At 37.2% G+C, this 20,203-nt stretch overlaps 4 protein-coding genes across 4 annotated transcripts; all 4 read left to right on the top strand.

Moving 5' to 3' along the window:
• The first annotated feature begins 351 nt into the window (after positions 1-351).
• LOC130551740 (cytochrome P450 2F2-like) lies at positions 352-5,640 on the top strand. The gene is given in 10 exon segments (XM_057329608.1): positions 352-521; positions 676-838; positions 1,093-1,245; positions 1,321-1,481; positions 1,647-1,820; positions 2,198-2,336; positions 2,435-2,622; positions 2,703-2,817; positions 2,820-2,843; positions 5,450-5,640. Coding segments are annotated over 10 exon segments (1,455 nt in total). The 5' UTR covers positions 352-359; the 3' UTR covers positions 5,626-5,640.
• A 623-nt stretch (positions 5,641-6,263) lies between these two features.
• Positions 6,264-12,666, top strand: LOC130551739 (cytochrome P450 2F2-like). The gene is made up of 9 exons (XM_057329607.1): positions 6,264-6,447; positions 6,705-6,867; positions 7,801-7,953; positions 8,054-8,214; positions 8,341-8,514; positions 8,657-8,795; positions 8,905-9,092; positions 9,323-9,464; positions 12,447-12,666. The coding sequence occupies exons 1-9, from the start codon at positions 6,286-6,288 to the stop codon at positions 12,620-12,622; spliced, it is 1,458 nt and encodes a 485-aa protein (XP_057185590.1). The 5' UTR covers positions 6,264-6,285; the 3' UTR covers positions 12,623-12,666.
• A 594-nt stretch (positions 12,667-13,260) lies between these two features.
• Positions 13,261-17,452, top strand: LOC130551736 (cytochrome P450 2F2-like). Its single transcript, XM_057329604.1, has 9 exons — positions 13,261-13,444; positions 13,702-13,864; positions 14,798-14,950; positions 15,051-15,211; positions 15,338-15,511; positions 15,654-15,792; positions 15,902-16,089; positions 16,320-16,461; positions 16,601-17,452. The coding sequence occupies exons 1-9, from the start codon at positions 13,283-13,285 to the stop codon at positions 16,777-16,779; spliced, it is 1,461 nt and encodes a 486-aa protein (XP_057185587.1). The 5' UTR covers positions 13,261-13,282; the 3' UTR covers positions 16,780-17,452.
• A 145-nt stretch (positions 17,453-17,597) lies between these two features.
• Positions 17,598-20,177, top strand: setd6 (SET domain containing 6, protein lysine methyltransferase). The gene is made up of 9 exons (XM_057329605.1): positions 17,598-17,737; positions 17,912-17,995; positions 18,117-18,261; positions 18,340-18,481; positions 18,565-18,759; positions 18,953-19,079; positions 19,200-19,380; positions 19,479-19,621; positions 19,730-20,177. The coding sequence occupies exons 1-9, from the start codon at positions 17,711-17,713 to the stop codon at positions 20,057-20,059; spliced, it is 1,374 nt and encodes a 457-aa protein (XP_057185588.1). The 5' UTR covers positions 17,598-17,710; the 3' UTR covers positions 20,060-20,177.
• The last annotated feature ends 26 nt before the right edge of the window (positions 20,178-20,203 follow it).

The following is a 20,203-nucleotide window of genomic DNA, read 5'->3' as shown; positions in this document are numbered from 1 at the left end:
GGCCAATGACAAGACACGAGAAGGCACAGGAGAAGACCGAGACAGAAACAGTCACATGCAAATATTAAACCTGCATTAAAGCAAATGGTCAGTGGGGTCCTATGGGAAAGTATGGACTCTTGATGAACTTTGAACTGTATGTGATGTGATAGAAATACTATTCCAACTTTTTACTAGTTAAACATTATTACCCAGAATTGTTCAGCTACCAGTTGTTTTGGCTAACCATTATTTTTTGAGTTCATTTTAGAGATCATTATGTTGACTCTTGGCATGTGGCCATATCTGTACATGTGATAACAGCTGTATACAGGCAACACAAAGCGATTCAGTTTGCTTTCAGCAGCAGATCAGTCAACATGTTGGGCTCCTTGACTCTGGTGTGGATATGCATCGTTCTCATATTCCTCTTCATTAGGATCCAGAAGCCCAAGAACTTTCCTCCTGGACCTCAACCTCTTCCAATATTTGGAAACCTGCTTCATCTGAACATTGCCAATCCCTTGAAAGATTTTAAAAGAGTATTGTATTAGTCACTAATTTAAAAGAATAAGGACATTGTTGTTTAAATGACTCAGACACATTCTTGTCATCTTAAATCAAAATCATTCATCTTTTGACAAAACAGTATATTTTTGAATGTTAAATTCCATTTTCTTGCTATATTTTTTTTAGTTTTCAGAACAATACGGGAATGTTTATGGCTTGTTTTGGGGATCAAAACCAGCTGTGGTTCTTAATGGTTTTGAGGTTATAAAGGACGCTCTGGTTACTAAAGCTGGAGACTTTTCAGGACGGCCACAAGACTTCATGACCAATCATATGACAGAGAATAAAGGTAAGTCCTTCGACAAAGAATAACAGCTATTATATTGACTGGATAAGACAAATCAAAGTATTACATGTTTCTGTATAGCTTTTAAAAAATTGTTAAATCGTGTTTGGAAAATTATATAATTCATTTGCTCTCAGTCACTGGTCTAGTTGCAATGTAATTTTGATTGATTCGAAGCGATTTTAAGATGGTATAAGTCATGATTCCATTTGTTTAATTCACAAAACCTTAAAACTTACATCAAACTTTGACTACAGGTGTCATTTTGGCTGACTATGGCCCTGGTTGGAAGGAGCACCGACGCTTTGCCCTCATGACTCTGAGGAACTTTGGACTTGGGAAGCAATCCATGGAGGAGAGAATTCTGAAGGAGATCTCACATATTGTTGCTTGTCTGGAAAAAAATGCTGGTACATTTTTTTTTTCAAAAATGTCTTCTGCCAAATAAAATGCCAAATGTTTTAAAAGGGAAATATACTGTACAGGGGGAATTGTGACTCCTCAGACATTATTTCACAACGCTGCATCAAATGTTATCAGCTTGGTTTTGTTTGGAACACGTTTCGATTACAAAGATGAATTCCTCACGCGCTACGTTCAACTCAGTACAGAGATTTCAAAGATCGTCAATGGACCGTGGAACATGGTGAGAAAGATTTTGGATCACAAAAAAAACATCTGTTTGGAAAAGCAGTTTACCATTGCTGAATGAATAATAACAGGAAATCATGTTACAGCTCATTGGAGATTGTCATTGTTGAACAATTCTATAGGGTTGTATTAAAATATCAAATATTTCCTTTTTTAACAGATATATGACACATTTCCTGCATTGAGAAACGTGCCTCTACCATTTAAAAAAGCATTTGAGGTCATGGGAGAGATGAAAAACATGACTTTGAATATGATCAATGAGCACAAGAGGACGAGAGTCCCAGGAGAGCCCAGAGACTTCATTGACTGCTATATGGATGAGCTTGATAAGGTGGGAGTTTGTATCTTACAGTCTATATTTTATTTTGCGTAATTTAAACAATGGCAAAAAAAATTTTTAATCATGTTATTAATTTCACTCAAATTGTTATGCTGAGGATTATAACCGGCAGCAGACTGACAGTGGAAGGGGAGGAGTTAACGGATGCCGTCTAATTTATGTAATTTAAGATGAATTTCAGGGCGGAAGTGCATTTTCAGATTTTAACTGAAGCTTATGAGGGTACATGAATTTTAAAAAGAAAATGACCCACATTGATGAGCTATTTACTATAACCGCAGCAATATTTCATGAAAAAATAAGAATTGTCATTTTTAATTTGCACTGGGACTTTAAGACTCAACTGAATGATATTTTGTGCTCACCAGAGAGGAAATGATGGTTCCAGCTTTGATGAAGCCCGGCTCATTATGTACATTGTGGATTTGCACTTTGCCGGCACTGATACTACATCCAACACCCTCCTCACTGCATTTCTCTACCTCATGAATCACCCTGATGTTCAGGGTCTGTATTTCAATAACACTTATATTACACTGACCATAGTAATTATTTTGCTATGCATGAGCTTAACACAAATAAATTTATACTGGTCTTTCCTCCAGAGAGATGTCAGCGAGAGATTGATGATGTTCTGGAAGGTAAAGATCACGCGTCATTTGAAGACAGACACAACATGCCGTACACACAAGCTGCGATTCATGAAGTTCAGCGTGTTGCTAACACAGTACCACTGAGTGTGTTTCACTGCACCACCAAAGACACACAACTGATGGGTTACAACATCCCAAAGGTGAGCAAACCTCAATTTTAATGTGAGCTTTTCAAACTTTATTGAAAATCATTTTGTTTTTCTGCTTTACTTTTTTGTAGGGGACTCTTGTTATTCCTAATCTTACTTCTGTACTGAATGAAGAAGGTCAGTGGAAGTTTCCTCGTGAGTTTAATCCAGACAACTTCCTGAATGATCAGGGCCAGTTTGGAGAAACCTGAACTTCATGCCCTTTTCTACCGGTAACCGTTCAAGAATAATATAGATGAAGAGAACATTCTTTGTTTGTTACTCCTGATCTGGTTCAGTACCAGTCTAACATGTTCACATTTTTCAGACCGGATGTGTCTTGGTAGGCGTTGCTCTATGGAGCTTCTTCTGGTCTGGTTATCTTCTGCGCCATTTCCAGTTTGTTTGGCCTGAAGATGCCGGGACCAGATACACCCATTATTTGGCTCACACAAACACCCAAACCTTACAGAATGCACATCAGACTCAGAACCAGTCAAATGATGCTGATGATTACATTTTGTGAGTGCAACGATGTGTAATACAGTAAAATGTGTCATATGCCTCAACAATGATAACAAATTGTTATTGTACAGTTCAGCTGTTGGTAAAGATCTACCTTCTTATATGGTTGACCTTCTGATAAATGTGTTTTTATTTGTTTTGTATTATAATATTTATTTTATATTATATTATATATATATATAACTATATATATACACATTTCTGAACAATATAATTGTCCAATCATAAACTTTTTTTCTGTACAAACAAAGATGTTACAGTATATAATAAAAAATGTCTTTGAAATGGATGACTTTGACTGAATAATGAAAAAGGACAGCCAATAAGAGCACAGAACTTCATAGTACAGAGATGAGAACTTCATATTGTTTAAGTAAAAAGTATCTGAAATCTCAAGAACCTGCTTTATAAAATGGCAAGATAAGATTTCTGCAAATTCCAGGCAAAATGTGCCGACACAGAAGATGCTACAATATAACAAGTTATATTTTTTGCATAACATAATTTTCATAGTTCCCTTCGTGCTCTTCCGCAGTTTTCCATAGGCATTTTCTCAACACTACAATTATGATTATGATCCAATTATGAGTTATTTTTTAAAGTGAAAAAGTGATAAATGATGCCATAGAAGAACCAGTTTCTTTGTGTGTGTGTATTTTTAAAAGTGAAAAAGACAAATGTGATAAATTGTGTGTGTGTGTGCGTGCGTGTGTGTACAATGTTTGTTCAGACAGGCAGTGTGCCTAGTGGAGATTCAGTTTGTTTTAGTGGGTGGAATTCGCAAACTTGTTTTCACTTGTGTGGAAAATAGAGCTTGAACATTAGACAGCATGCTGAGCTTTTTGACTCTGCTGTGGATATGCATCTTTCCCTTATTCCTTTTTATTTGGATCCAGAGGCCCATGAACTTTCAGCCTGGACCTCAGTCTGTCCCACTATTTGGAAATCTGCTTCAACTGAATACCTTCAATCCTTTAAAAGATTTGAAAATGGTGTTGTTTTAGACCCTTTTGTGGGTATCCTTACCTTGACAGTCATCTTCAAAATCACCAATGTTTTTAAAAGTTGCGTTCTTGCTTAATAAAATCATAAATTTCAGCTTGCACGCTATGGGAAGTTTAATAGCCTGAATTGGGGATCAAGACCTGTTGTGTTTCTTAATGGTTTTGAGGTTATAAAGGAAGCTCTGGTTACTAAGTGTGTTGACTTTGCAGCAGTGTTAATTTCGTTAACGAAAACTATGACGAAAAGTATTCGTTAACGACATGTTTTCACTGACGAAAACGAGACGATAACTAAATAAAAATGAATGCATTATAACGAAAACTGTAATAAAAATATACTGACATTTTCGTCAACTAATAAAAACGAGACGAAAATATTCTTGTCCCACCTGGCGGACATCAGNGATGGGGTTGACTAAAATGTGACTAAAACTAAATTGCATTTTCGTCAAAAGACTATGACTAAAACTAAATCAAAATTTGCTGTCAAAATTAACACTGCTTTGCAGGACAGCCACAAGACTTCATTCTCAATTGTCACAGAATAAAAGGTAAGAAGACCATCAGCTAGACCTTTATATACAGAACTGAGTCAAGACTCTTTCTTAAATCTATGTCAAGTTGTTTCAGTAAGAGGATTTTTTTAAATGATTTGACTGGGAACCTAACAGTAAGGGTGCAAAATGTATTCATGCAGTTGTCATTTACGATCACTTTCATAGCTGCTTCTTATAGAGCGTATATTTTCTCTTGTGACTCTGAAGAACTTTGGCTTGGGGAAACAATCTATATAAAAGAGAATTTGGGGAGATATTTCACATATTGTTGTATTTATATGAATAGCAAAAAATATTCCATATCCTGAAATTGCACAGTACCGAAGACACAGAGCTCATGGGTTACAACATCCCAAAGGTGAGGACACTTTTCTCCTCAGCTGTGATGTAAATGATTTAATCAGAAGCGATTTTCTAATCTTCTCCTCAGTTGGTCTGTTTAGTCGCAGCTCCATGCGTAACTAGTAACTTCCGGGAACTATTGAGAGCCCGTGTCATGTGATTCATGGAGCCTTCAGATAGTTCCAGGAAGTTATGTTTTCTCTTTAAATGCTTTATTTCTTTCATTGTTTTATTCATTAAATGGCTTTCGTCTTTAAATGGGTTAGAAGTTTACCTCAGTTGGTCTGTTTAGTCGCAGCTCCATGCGTAACTTCCGGGAACTATTGAGAGCTTCCATTGCTGTGAAAAAACGGTTGCATTGGAGTCAACGGAGTTGATGCAACTCTCTCTGTCAATGGCTCTGGTTTATAGGACCCCGTGTGTGTCTTGGTAAGGATCTTGCTCGTATGGAGCTCTTCCTTATCTTGGTTACTCTTCTGCAGCGTTTCCAGTTTGTGTGGCCTGAAGATGCCGGGGAACCAGATTACCAGCAAAACAGAGCCAGTAAAACAGATATAAACTGTGACGTCAAATGTTTAAGAACATAGTGTAAATTACAGTGCAAAATATAATTTGAACTCCTGATAGATCACTGATGAGTTTTTATTGGAGTTTATGACTTGTGGCAATATTAAAAATAAACGATGCATCATTTTTCACACTTCTGCATTTGTGTCATTTTTTAAGTTGTTGTTCGAAATCATGTGCCATGGAGAAATTTAGATTTTATCTAGCTGAGGTTTGGACCAGAGCAAAGGGCAAATCCAGGACAAATGTATATGCTGGCTAATCATTATAGAACTAACAAACAAATATGTATACTTAGATTTGCTCATAGTTGATGCATCTATAATATCCCCAGTTTTGTGAATTAAATGTATTGCATTTAGAAACATCTGGATTGTTTATGCTGAAATTAAAATGTTTTAATTCTCTGAACTGAAGTGCAGTACCACTAAAACCAACATCTAATGTCACTTTTTGAAATGGTTTGCTAAATCCTTCTCAACTGTACCAAGTCATAGCAACTCAAATTTGATAGGCAGAATCTTAATATTTATGAATCTAAATTAATGAAAAGTTGTTGCACATGAAACGCTATAAAAAGCTTTATCAGATGGTCCCCTACCACTGCTTCCCTTGTTGAAATGTAGTGTCACATGACCTTGCAAATGTTCAGGACAGGGTGAGTGCAGTGGAGCGACAACATGCTGGGCTCTGTGATTCTGCTCTGGATATGCATTTCTCTCCTATTCTTTCTCATCAGAACCCGCCGCCCCAAAAACTTCCCACCTGGACCACAACCCCTCCCGATATTTGGCAACCTGCTACAGCTTAATCTAGAAAATCCCATGCCGGATCTTGAAAGAGTGAGTTAAAGACTGCATGATGTTTAATAAAAGCTTCATGCTTTCATTTATGATTACACACATACTGTATGCTCTGAAAAATATTGTTCATGATTATTTTCTATGTTGTAAGGTCTGATGTTTGATATTCCAAAATGACGTATTATGCAAATTATATAACATTCAGTTTTCCTATGACAGCTACACATGCAGCATTGCTTGTCTATTCTCAATTGAATGAATATAATTAAATGCATGTTATTTATTTCTGGGAATAGTTATCAAAGAGATATGGAAGAGTTTTCAGTCTTTATTTTGGAGGCAGACCAGCTGTGATACTGAATGGAGCAGGAGCAATGAAGGAGGCGCTGGTCAACAAGGGGTTGGACTTTGGTGGAAGACCACAAGGCCTCTTACTCAGCCACCTCACACGTGGAAAAGGCAAAGTTCAATAAAACACAGAGACCTGATTACATGATCATTTCTATGTAAACTTGTTTCTTTAGGAGCTGGTGTTAAACCAGGAATATAATCACTGTACAGACACGTTTTGTGCATTTTAAGTGATTTTCAAGGCAGTGTGACTTTTATTTTGAAATTCGTCCAACAGTTTTAAAGGGATAGTTCACTAAAAATGATGAAGTGTGTTCGACTTCATGTGGCGCAGCAAGAACCGACAGGGGATGACATCACATTACCCCGAGAGAGAGTCGAGAGCCGACTGCTCCATAGGCTTTTGAATGGCTAAATTAGTCTTGTGGTAAAATGATGTCATCCGCCTGTGGGTTTTTGCAGGGCCGCATGAAGTCTGAACAAGCCTATAATTTTCAGCATTTGTTCAGCCTCATGACATTTCAAACCTGTACTTTCTTTCTTCTGCAAAACACAAAAGAAGATATTTTGAAGAATGTTGGTAACCACACAACATTGGCCCCCATTGACTTCCATTGAACACAAAACCACGGAGACATTTCACAAAATATCTTTATTAGTGTTTCACAGCAGATAGAGTCATAAACATATTTTGAATGCCACGAGGGTGAATAAATGATGACTAAATTTATATTTTTGTGTGGACCAGCACTTCCTCTGTGTATTTTTGTTCAATCCAAATGTGAAACTTTAGTTTTCAGACTTTGCTGCACCCTCATGTTGCAGACCACTATATTTCTTGAAACATAAAGATTTGATTTCTTACTTCTTCAGAACACATAAAGCAGAATGTTGACTGATAGCTCCCCATTTACTGTTATTGTATAGAAAAATATGGATTAAAGTGAATGGTGACTGAAGCTGTCAGTGGTTAACGTTTTGCACGTTACGTTCTACAGAAGAAAAAACAAAACCAATGTTCATGATGTTAAATATCTTCAGGTGTCATCATGGCTGACTATGGTCCTAGTTGGCGGGAGCATCGCCGCTTTGCACTGATGACCTTAAAGAATTTTGGTTTGGGAAAGCGATCAATGGAGGAAAGGATTCTAGAGGAGATATCTCATGTTTGTACTCACCTAGAGGTCAATGCAGGTACCTTGCCTGGACCCTAATATACAAAATGTTCATCATTTAAAATACACAGTCTAATTGTTTTTTTGTGTGTTTGTGCGTGTGTGTTCCGTGTGGTCAGGTAAATCTATTGACCCTCAAACTCTGTTCCACAATGCTTCTTGTGACATCATCTGCTCAATCTTGTTTGGCTCTCGATACGAGTATGAACATGAGTTTTTCCAGACTATGATAAAAATGATGTCCGAAAACTCGAAGATTGCTAATGGACCATGGGGCATGGTACAGTATATATGTGTTGTATATTTGTTTCTGTATGTTACAGAAAGTAGTACTATAATAGTACATACTATTATTTCATATACAATTTTGATCAGGAATTTTTGACTACTTTTCCATTGTCTGCAGGTGTATGACACAATGCCACTGTTGAGGAATCTTCCTTTACCCTACCAGAAAGCTCTGAGGGATTACAATACAGTTAACATGTATGTTTCAGGCATTGTAAATGAGCACAGGGCAACTAGAGTGCCAGGAGAACCACGTGATGTGATTGACTGCTATCTGGATGAAATGGAGAAGGTTATTATGGGATGTTAAAAATACATTTTATAGAAATGTGCTTTTAGTAATGGCGTTCTCTACACCGGCTCAATGGTGGTTTTAAATGTAATGCACTTGAATTCTTGATTAAGTTTCACTGTTGGGTGCTTTTGATTAGTAGAGAGGTGAAAGTTGTGTCATCTTTGATGAAAGCCAGATGGTGGTGTTGTTGCTTGATATTCTCTTTGCTGGAACCGATACCACATCTAACACCCTCCGATACACTGTGCTGTGCCTTATGACTTATCCAGAAATTCAAGGTTTACTTCAAGTTCAACTTTAAATATTGCATATTTAATTTTGGGGGAAATAATGAAACAATTTACAGTTTTGCTTTTTTGAAAAAAAATCTGCTCTTCTTATTTGCAGAAAAATGTCACCTTGAAATGAATGGTGTTTTAAAGGATAAGGCGCAAGTCTCTTTTGAAGACAGACACAAAATGCCGTACACACAGGCTGTAATACACGAGTGTCAGCGCATGGCCAGTACTCTTCCTTTGAGTGTTTTTCACTGTACTACCAGAGACACTAAGCTCATGGGATATCAGATTCCTAAGGTGGGAATTTGAATCCACTTTAATTAATAAAGTGTTTTAAAACACGATGTAATATCTATGTGAACTTTTTCACAATACATGATTATTGATGTTTTAATTTTGACATCTCAGATCCCACTGTCCTGCAGGTCCTATAAACAAATAAAAAAATACAAAAAAATCTTGTTGGACCATATTTAAGATTTGTTCGAAAGGACCATTCGTTTTTACCCACTTTTTCTTTCTTGCAGGGAACGCTCATCATTCCTGACCTCTCCTCTGTGCTCTATGAGAAGGACAAGTGGAAGTTTCCTCATGAGTTTCACCCAGTCAACTTCCTGAACGATCAGGGCCAGTTTGAGAAACCTGAAGCTTTTATGCCCTTCTCTGTCGGTAAGATAANCATTTCTGAACAATATAATTGTCCAATCATAAACTTTTTTTCTGTACAAACAAAGATGTTACAGTATATAATAAAAAATGTCTTTGAAATGGATGACTTTGACTGAATAATGAAAAAGGACAGCCAATAAGAGCACAGAACTTCATAGTACAGAGATGAGAACTTCATATTGTTTAAGTAAAAAGTATCTGAAATCTCAAGAACCTGCTTTATAAAATGGCAAGATAAGATTTCTGCAAATTCCAGGCAAAATGTGCCGACACAGAAGATGCTACAATATAACAAGTTATATTTTTTGCATAACATAATTTTCATAGTTCCCTTCGTGCTCTTCCGCAGTTTTCCATAGGCATTTTCTCAACACTACAATTATGATTATGATCCAATTATGAGTTATTTTTTAAAGTGAAAAAGTGATAAATGATGCCATAGAAGAACCAGTTTCTTTGTGTGTGTGTATTTTTAAAAGTGAAAAAGACAAATGTGATAAATTGTGTGTGTGTGTGCGTGCGTGTGTGTACAATGTTTGTTCAGACAGGCAGTGTGCCTAGTGGAGATTCAGTTTGTTTTAGTGGGTGGAATTCGCAAACTTGTTTTCACTTGTGTGGAAAATAGAGCTTGAACATTAGACAGCATGCTGAGCTTTTTGACTCTGCTGTGGATATGCATCTTTCCCTTATTCCTTTTTATTTGGATCCAGAGGCCCATGAACTTTCAGCCTGGACCTCAGTCTGTCCCACTATTTGGAAATCTGCTTCAACTGAATACCTTCAATCCTTTAAAAGATTTGAAAATGGTGTTGTTTTAGACCCTTTTGTGGGTATCCTTACCTTGACAGTCATCTTCAAAATCACCAATGTTTTTAAAAGTTGCGTTCTTGCTTAATAAAATCATAAATTTCAGCTTGCACGCTATGGGAAGTTTAATAGCCTGAATTGGGGATCAAGACCTGTTGTGTTTCTTAATGGTTTTGAGGTTATAAAGGAAGCTCTGGTTACTAAGTGTGTTGACTTTGCAGCAGTGTTAATTTCGTTAACGAAAACTATGACGAAAAGTATTCGTTAACGACATGTTTTCACTGACGAAAACGAGACGATAACTAAATAAAAATGAATGCATTATAACGAAAACTGTAATAAAAATATACTGACATTTTCGTCAACTAATAAAAACGAGACGAAAATATTCTTGTCCCACCTGGCGGACATCAGTTTGCGCGCATGTGCTGCTTATCTCATATAAACGGCAGAGAGAAGTCTCTGGGAGAAGGGGAAGCACAGACATGTATTCTGTGTCTCCACGCGGTTTACAAAGCGTCTTATTTTCCTTCACGATCGCCGGTAAAACGCCGCAAACTTGAAGCGCGACTGCAGGCGAGTCACCCCGAAACACATTACGAAGGCAAGCTCAAAGGTTTTTATATGCCTAGTTAACTTAACACGAGCTGCTGCATAACGTGAAATGCAACATAGAGTCAGCCAAAAGAAACCAGCGCTGTCCTCTACTGATTATAGAAGTGATGAAGTGAGTCAAACTGTACATTCCAACCAAATATGTAACATGTTTGCATGACTAAAGAAATGTAATACAATTTATATAATATGTCTTTTTGAAAGCTATTTCTCATTCATTGCTGTCTCAAGCAAAGACAGTGCAGCTCTTTCTTCAAAGAGGCATGCCATGAGCCAATAGCCTTTGAGTGTGAGCCTGTCAGAGCATTTCATTGGTTGAATGAACTGAATGAATACGCCCTACTTAACAAGTCTTTGAGTCAAATGTGAATTGAATGAACTGGAACATGTCGTTCATGGTCTAATATCTGCTGTTCCAACAATGCATATCTAGTTACTGGAATTTTCTGAAAAATAAAGGTAATGACCTGGTTTAATTTCATTCTAAGGTGAAGTAAATTATGTCAAAACAGTTGAATCTTTGTATGGAACATTTAATTACACCAAGTAAATGATTTAAACCATTTAGATTTTAGTAGACTAAATATAATGTATATTTATTCGACTAAAATGTTTTTCATATTTCGTCGACTAAAACTAGACTAAAACTAAAATGATGGGGTTGACTAAAATGTGACTAAAACTAAATTGCATTTTCGTCAAAAGACTATGACTAAAACTAAATCAAAATTTGCTGTCAAAATTAACACTGCTTTGCAGGACAGCCACAAGACTTCATTCTCAATTGTCACAGAATAAAAGGTAAGAAGACCATCAGCTAGACCTTTATATACAGAACTGAGTCAAGACTCTTTCTTAAATCTATGTCAAGTTGTTTCAGTAAGAGGATTTTTTTAAATGATTTGACTGGGAACCTAACAGTAAGGGTGCAAAATGTATTCATGCAGTTGTCATTTACGATCACTTTCATAGCTGCTTCTTATAGAGCGTATATTTTCTCTTGTGACTCTGAAGAACTTTGGCTTGGGGAAACAATCTATATAAAAGAGAATTTGGGGAGATATTTCACATATTGTTGTATTTATATGAATAGCAAAAAATATTCCATATCCTGAAATTGCACAGTACCGAAGACACAGAGCTCATGGGTTACAACATCCCAAAGGTGAGGACACTTTTCTCCTCAGCTGTGATGTAAATGATTTAATCAGAAGCGATTTTCTAATCTTCTCCTCAGTTGGTCTGTTTAGTCGCAGCTCCATGCGTAACTAGTAACTTCCGGGAACTATTGAGAGCCCGTGTCATGTGATTCATGGAGCCTTCAGATAGTTCCAGGAAGTTATGTTTTCTCTTTAAATGCTTTATTTCTTTCATTGTTTTATTCATTAAATGGCTTTCGTCTTTAAATGGGTTAGAAGTTTACCTCAGTTGGTCTGTTTAGTCGCAGCTCCATGCGTAACTTCCGGGAACTATTGAGAGCTTCCATTGCTGTGAAAAAACGGTTGCATTGGAGTCAACGGAGTTGATGCAACTCTCTCTGTCAATGGCTCTGGTTTATAGGACCCCGTGTGTGTCTTGGTAAGGATCTTGCTCGTATGGAGCTCTTCCTTATCTTGGTTACTCTTCTGCAGCGTTTCCAGTTTGTGTGGCCTGAAGATGCCGGGGAACCAGATTACCAGCAAAACAGAGCCAGTAAAACAGATATAAACTGTGACGTCAAATGTTTAAGAACATAGTGTAAATTACAGTGCAAAATATAATTTGAACTCCTGATAGATCACTGATGAGTTTTTATTGGAGTTTATGACTTGTGGCAATATTAAAAATAAACGATGCATCATTTTTCACACTTCTGCATTTGTGTCATTTTTTAAGTTGTTGTTCGAAATCATGTGCCATGGAGAAATTTAGATTTTATCTAGCTGAGGTTTGGACCAGAGCAAAGGGCAAATCCAGGACAAATGTATATGCTGGCTAATCATTATAGAACTAACAAACAAATATGTATACTTAGATTTGCTCATAGTTGATGCATCTATAATATCCCCAGTTTTGTGAATTAAATGTATTGCATTTAGAAACATCTGGATTGTTTATGCTGAAATTAAAATGTTTTAATTCTCTGAACTGAAGTGCAGTACCACTAAAACCAACATCTAATGTCACTTTTTGAAATGGTTTGCTAAATCCTTCTCAACTGTACCAAGTCATAGCAACTCAAATTTGATAGGCAGAATCTTAATATTTATGAATCTAAATTAATGAAAAGTTGTTGCACATGAAACGCTATAAAAAGCTTTATCAGATGGTCCCCTACCACTGCTTCCCTTGTTGAAATGTAGTGTCACATGACCTTGCAAATGTTCAGGACAGGGTGAGTGCAGTGGAGCGACAACATGCTGGGCTCTGTGATTCTGCTCTGGATATGCATTTCTCTCCTATTCTTTCTCATCAGAACCCGCCGCCCCAAAAACTTCCCACCTGGACCACAACCCCTCCCGATATTTGGCAACCTGCTACAGCTTAATCTAGAAAATCCCATGCCGGATCTTGAAAGAGTGAGTTAAAGACTGCATGATGTTTAATAAAAGCTTCATGCTTTCATTTATGATTACACACATACTGTATGCTCTGAAAAATATTGTTCATGATTATTTTCTATGTTGTAAGGTCTGATGTTTGATATTCCAAAATGACGTATTATGCAAATTATATAACATTCAGTTTTCCTATGACAGCTACACATGCAGCATTGCTTGTCTATTCTCAATTGAATGAATATAATTAAATGCATGTTATTTATTTCTGGGAATAGTTATCAAAGAGATATGGAAGAGTTTTCAGTCTTTATTTTGGAGGCAGACCAGCTGTGATACTGAATGGAGCAGGAGCAATGAAGGAGGCGCTGGTCAACAAGGGGTTGGACTTTGGTGGAAGACCACAAGGCCTCTTACTCAGCCACCTCACACGTGGAAAAGGCAAAGTTCAATAAAACACAGAGACCTGATTACATGATCATTTCTATGTAAACTTGTTTCTTTAGGAGCTGGTGTTAAACCAGGAATATAATCACTGTACAGACACGTTTTGTGCATTTTAAGTGATTTTCAAGGCAGTGTGACTTTTATTTTGAAATTCGTCCAACAGTTTTAAAGGGATAGTTCACTAAAAATGATGAAGTGTGTTCGACTTCATGTGGCGCAGCAAGAACCGACAGGGGATGACATCACATTACCCCGAGAGAGAGTCGAGAGCCGACTGCTCCATAGGCTTTTGAATGGCTAAATTAGTCTTGTGGTAAAATGATGTCATCCGCCTGTGGGTTTTTGCAGGGCCGCATGAAGTCTGAACAAGCCTATAATTTTCAGCATTTGTTCAGCCTCATGACATTTCAAACCTGTACTTTCTTTCTTCTGCAAAACACAAAAGAAGATATTTTGAAGAATGTTGGTAACCACACAACATTGGCCCCCATTGACTTCCATTGAACACAAAACCACGGAGACATTTCACAAAATATCTTTATTAGTGTTTCACAGCAGATAGAGTCATAAACATATTTTGAATGCCACGAGGGTGAATAAATGATGACTAAATTTATATTTTTGTGTGGACCAGCACTTCCTCTGTGTATTTTTGTTCAATCCAAATGTGAAACTTTAGTTTTCAGACTTTGCTGCACCCTCATGTTGCAGACCACTATATTTCTTGAAACATAAAGATTTGATTTCTTACTTCTTCAGAACACATAAAGCAGAATGTTGACTGATAGCTCCCCATTTACTGTTATTGTATAGAAAAATATGGATTAAAGTGAATGGTGACTGAAGCTGTCAGTGGTTAACGTTTTGCACGTTACGTTCTACAGAAGAAAAAACAAAACCAATGTTCATGATGTTAAATATCTTCAGGTGTCATCATGGCTGACTATGGTCCTAGTTGGCGGGAGCATCGCCGCTTTGCACTGATGACCTTAAAGAATTTTGGTTTGGGAAAGCGATCAATGGAGGAAAGGATTCTAGAGGAGATATCTCATGTTTGTACTCACCTAGAGGTCAATGCAGGTACCTTGCCTGGACCCTAATATACAAAATGTTCATCATTTAAAATACACAGTCTAATTGTTTTTTTGTGTGTTTGTGCGTGTGTGTTCCGTGTGGTCAGGTAAATCTATTGACCCTCAAACTCTGTTCCACAATGCTTCTTGTGACATCATCTGCTCAATCTTGTTTGGCTCTCGATACGAGTATGAACATGAGTTTTTCCAGACTATGATAAAAATGATGTCCGAAAACTCGAAGATTGCTAATGGACCATGGGGCATGGTACAGTATATATGTGTTGTATATTTGTTTCTGTATGTTACAGAAAGTAGTACTATAATAGTACATACTATTATTTCATATACAATTTTGATCAGGAATTTTTGACTACTTTTCCATTGTCTGCAGGTGTATGACACAATGCCACTGTTGAGGAATCTTCCTTTACCCTACCAGAAAGCTCTGAGGGATTACAATACAGTTAACATGTATGTTTCAGGCATTGTAAATGAGCACAGGGCAACTAGAGTGCCAGGAGAACCACGTGATGTGATTGACTGCTATCTGGATGAAATGGAGAAGGTTATTATGGGATGTTAAAAATACATTTTATAGAAATGTGCTTTTAGTAATGGCGTTCTCTACACCGGCTCAATGGTGGTTTTAAATGTAATGCACTTGAATTCTTGATTAAGTTTCACTGTTGGGTGCTTTTGATTAGTAGAGAGGTGAAAGTTGTGTCATCTTTGATGAAAGCCAGATGGTGGTGTTGTTGCTTGATATTCTCTTTGCTGGAACCGATACCACATCTAACACCCTCCGATACACTGTGCTGTGCCTTATGACTTATCCAGAAATTCAAGGTTTACTTCAAGTTCAACTTTAAATATTGCATATTTAATTTTGGGGGAAATAATGAAACAATTTACAGTTTTGCTTTTTTGAAAAAAAATCTGCTCTTCTTATTTGCAGAAAAATGTCACCTTGAAATGAATGGTGTTTTAAAGGATAAGGCGCAAGTCTCTTTTGAAGACAGACACAAAATGCCGTACACACAGGCTGTAATACACGAGTGTCAGCGCATGGCCAGTACTCTTCCTTTGAGTGTTTTTCACTGTACTACCAGAGACACTAAGCTCATGGGATATCAGATTCCTAAGGTGGGAATTTGAATCCACTTTAATTAATAAAGTGTTTTAAAACACGATGTAATATCTATGTGAACTTTTTCACAATACATGATTATTGATGTTTTAATTTTGACATCTCAGATCCCACTGTCCTGCAGGTCCTATAAACAAATAAAAAAATACAAAAAAATCTTGTTGGACCATATTTAAGATTTGTTCGAAAGGACCATTCGTTTTTACCCACTTTTTCTTTCTTGCAGGGAACGCTCATCATTCCTGACCTCTCCTCTGTGCTCTATGAGAAGGACAAGTGGAAGTTTCCTCATGAGTTTCACCCAGTCAACTTCCTGAACGATCAGGGCCAGTTTGAGAAACCTGAAGCTTTTATGCCCTTCTCTGTCGGTAAGATAACATTGTTTCTGTCGAGCATTGAAAGATAAGCGAAATTTTACTGCCACAGTGAATTTATGTAGGTGTTTACCGTGTGCATTCTCATGTATAGGCATGAGTTATGTATAATAATAAATTTTGTTTGCTCCAGGTCCTCGCACTTGTCTCGGGGAGGGTCTGGCTAGGATGGAACTGTTCCTAATTTTGGTCTCTCTGCTGCGTCGGTTTCAGTTTATTTGGCCTGAAGACGCAGGTGAACCAGACTTCACCCCTGTGTTTGGAGTGACACAGGCACCCAGACCATACAGGATGATTGTGAATCTTAGATAGACTAGGAATAAATAATAATAATAAAAAAAATCTGTTTTGGCCAACATTAACATTTAGTGAAATCAAAGTCAGAGAGAGATTTATTGCCAAATGTGATCACACAAATGTTTATTTGGTCATTTTATTAATTTTCATTCATTTGGTATTTCAGTTAATGACATCCAAATACAACAGCAAGACATAGTATGGAAAAAGATAAAGGGACAGTTGTATCGAATAAATATAGTAGGCCTACATATTTAGATATATAGGCTAAGATTTACACAGACATTATGGGCCAGAAAATGTGTTTTATTGTGTGTTTTAATTGTGTGATGACGTGTGTTTTGTTGAAATAATATATAGATCATGTCATACGTGCCTAAACATCTTCAAGCATGAAAACTATTGTTTTTGCATGAATGATTATTTTGTTGTATATTTAAGAATACTTAAATTATCTATACAATGTTTTGTGTGTGTTTCATGGAAGAACTGAGGTGTTACATAAGAGTGTTTAAATATTGACAGCATTTTTTTAGGTGAACTGTTCCTTTATGATTAATGTGAATAGTTAATGTAGTTTTTAATACACATTTCATTTCATTCCTGATTCTCCCTTTCCTCTTTTAATTCTAGATATGTATTTCTTTACGCAAAAACACTACAGTAAAACATGTTAAATATCTTCCAAATCTTGTCACAAGAAATAAAGCATTTGTTTCGATGTTAAAATACATTGATATGGAGTTATTATTTTACATCGAGTCCAGTGGGTGGCGCTAATGCCTGTTTTTTTCCATTCTTCAGTTTCACATGAAGAAGACGAAGAAGCGAGTAGTGCTCGTCACATGGAGCCAAAATACAGAATCACTGTATAATATTGTGTGATCGTCATAAATTTAACATTTTTATAGTTCATATCACTCATCGACCAGCTGTTTTTGAAGAAATGGCGACAGATGCTAAAAGGCCAAAGGTACAACGAACTTTTCTAGGTTATAGATATGGACAGTTTCAATTATAGTTTATAATTCAGATAACATTACATTTTGTCGTTGTATCAGAATCACATAAAGCTTGATGCATACAGTTTTCAAAAATGTTCTGGGTCTTATAGATGTAAATCTGAGCAGTCTATGTGTCTTTTCAGAGAGATGGTGACAGTGATGTGGTTGACCCATTGAGGAACTTTATATTGTGGTGTGACAGTGGGAACTTGGCTCTCAGTGATAAGGTAAATCTGTGATCTTATGTACTACTAAATAAATGATTATACAAGCTTATATCATGATATATAAAATACATACATCTGTAACTCATAATATTCAACATACTAACAGTAGATATGTCTTCAGGTCTGCTTAAGTAAAGAGGGCACAGTTGCAGAATATGGAATGCTTGCCAAAGAGGACATTGAAGAGGGACACGTTTTATTCTCCATACCCAGAGAGTGTCTTCTGCATCAGGGCACCACTGCTATCGAAAAGGTGCTTGAAGACGGTAAGAGAACAGCTGGTTCTTTGTTTACTCTACACACAAAAATCATGAATCAGGGTTTTGAAATGGCCTTTTCTTTAGGTAAGAAATCTTTGGAGAGCGCTTCAGGCTGGGTTCCTCTTCTTCTAGCTCTCCTTTACGAGTACACGTGTCCGCAGTCACACTGGAAGCCGTACCTGTCCCTCTGGCCAGACTTTAGTATACTAGATCATCCCATGTTCTGGTAGGAGATTGTGTATATCTTAACATACACGCTGATTATATTTAGTCCTTCAAGTTTTCTTTTGTGTTGGTTTTGTTTTGAAGGGCGGAGGAGGAGCGGGATACACTTTTGAAAGGCACAGGAATTCCAGAGGCTGTCAAAACTGATGTGGAAAAACTTGAGGCTGAATATAACAACATAGTACTTCCGTTCATGAAGTCCCACCCTGATCTGTGGGACCCTGAGAGGCACACGCTAGAGCTCTACAAGAAATTGGTGGCTTTTGTGATGGCCTACAGGTGAAGCTCCTTGCACGCTCACATCAAGAACAGAGACGTATAAAGTGGACACAAGCTCAGCTTTTCCTTTTCACACATTTTTGACTCAAACATGAACAGAATTGTTGAACATGGGATCAGCTTTTACCAACATTTTTGTGAAACTACACTCAATGACATAACCTGTTACAATTTCTGAATTTCATTCTCTTAGTTTTCAAGAGCCTGTAGAAGACAAAGACGAAGATGAAGAGAGAGCACCCAACCCACCAATGATGGTGCCCATGGCTGACATGTTAAATCACATCTCTAAGCACAATGCCAATCTGGAATATACAATTGTAAGTGTTGCACCGATATTCGCATCTTTGTTTGTGCATGGTAGATATAGAAATATTGAAGAACTGCAACCAATTTTTAGTTAACGCGAAACAAACATGTTTTCTCTCGGTCATCCACAGGATTGTTTGAAGATGGTCACTGTACGGCGTATTGAAAAGGGGGAGGAGGTCTTTAATACGTACGGTCAGATGGCAAACTGGCAGCTCCTGCACATGTACGGCTTTTCAGAGCCATTTCCAACCAACAGCAACGACACCGCAGACGTCCAGATGTCCAGTGTGTACAAAGCAGCAATGCAAGGTATTTTTTTTGCCCACTTTATATTAACATAACCTCTGAAGTTGTTTAGGGCTAAAAAACAGTAAACTACTTATTGTACTTTTTTATTGTAATTACAGCGACGAAAAGTAAAACAGACGAGCAGCTTTTAATAGACAAGTGGAACATGTTATCTGAGATGGAGAATGTTGGGGAGAAAGGGGTTTTCATCTTTGGTCAATCTGGGTGTCTCACCTACTGTGAGCTCTACACAACACTCAAGGTGAGTCGAATTTTACTGAATTATGCTGAATTTAATTTAGTTTGAAGTATTTTTTATTGCTATATGTTTTCAAACTGAATCGGGTTTTACTCTTGTCTGTATGAGTAGGTCCTCTGCATGTCGCCACAAGAGTTTAAGGAATTTCATGAAAATGAAGGTTGGGAGGATGATGATGGTGATGATGATGATAAAATGGAGTATGCATTCAGTTTCGAGGGACTGACGGAATTGACGACAGAGTGGAAACGGCTCGTACATGCAGCGGCGGGACTCGCACTGGACTCTTATTCTGAGGATGTAGAAACTGACAGAAGACTGTTGGGGGATCAGGAAGCTCTGGGTAAACTCAAAAGCAGGGAAATAAGAGCATTGCATGTGCGGTATGGTCAGAAGAACATCCTACAGCGCCTGCAGCAGCTCACCAAACCCTCAGACTAAAACATTCCTTAATCCTTATACTGGGCATTCTGTGTAGCGCTCTATAATCGTCAAGACACAAAAATATGTAATGTATGGTGTAAATTTGGAAATGTTTAATAAATGATGGTGCTCAGAATTTTTTTCTGTTATTTCTTTTACTGG

The sequence above is a fragment of the Triplophysa rosa genome, linkage group LG3, assembly GCF_024868665.1.
Source record: "Triplophysa rosa linkage group LG3, Trosa_1v2, whole genome shotgun sequence".
Classification (NCBI taxonomy): Eukaryota; Metazoa; Chordata; class Actinopteri; order Cypriniformes; family Nemacheilidae; genus Triplophysa; species Triplophysa rosa.
This window is presented reverse-complemented; position numbering and strand designations above follow the sequence as displayed.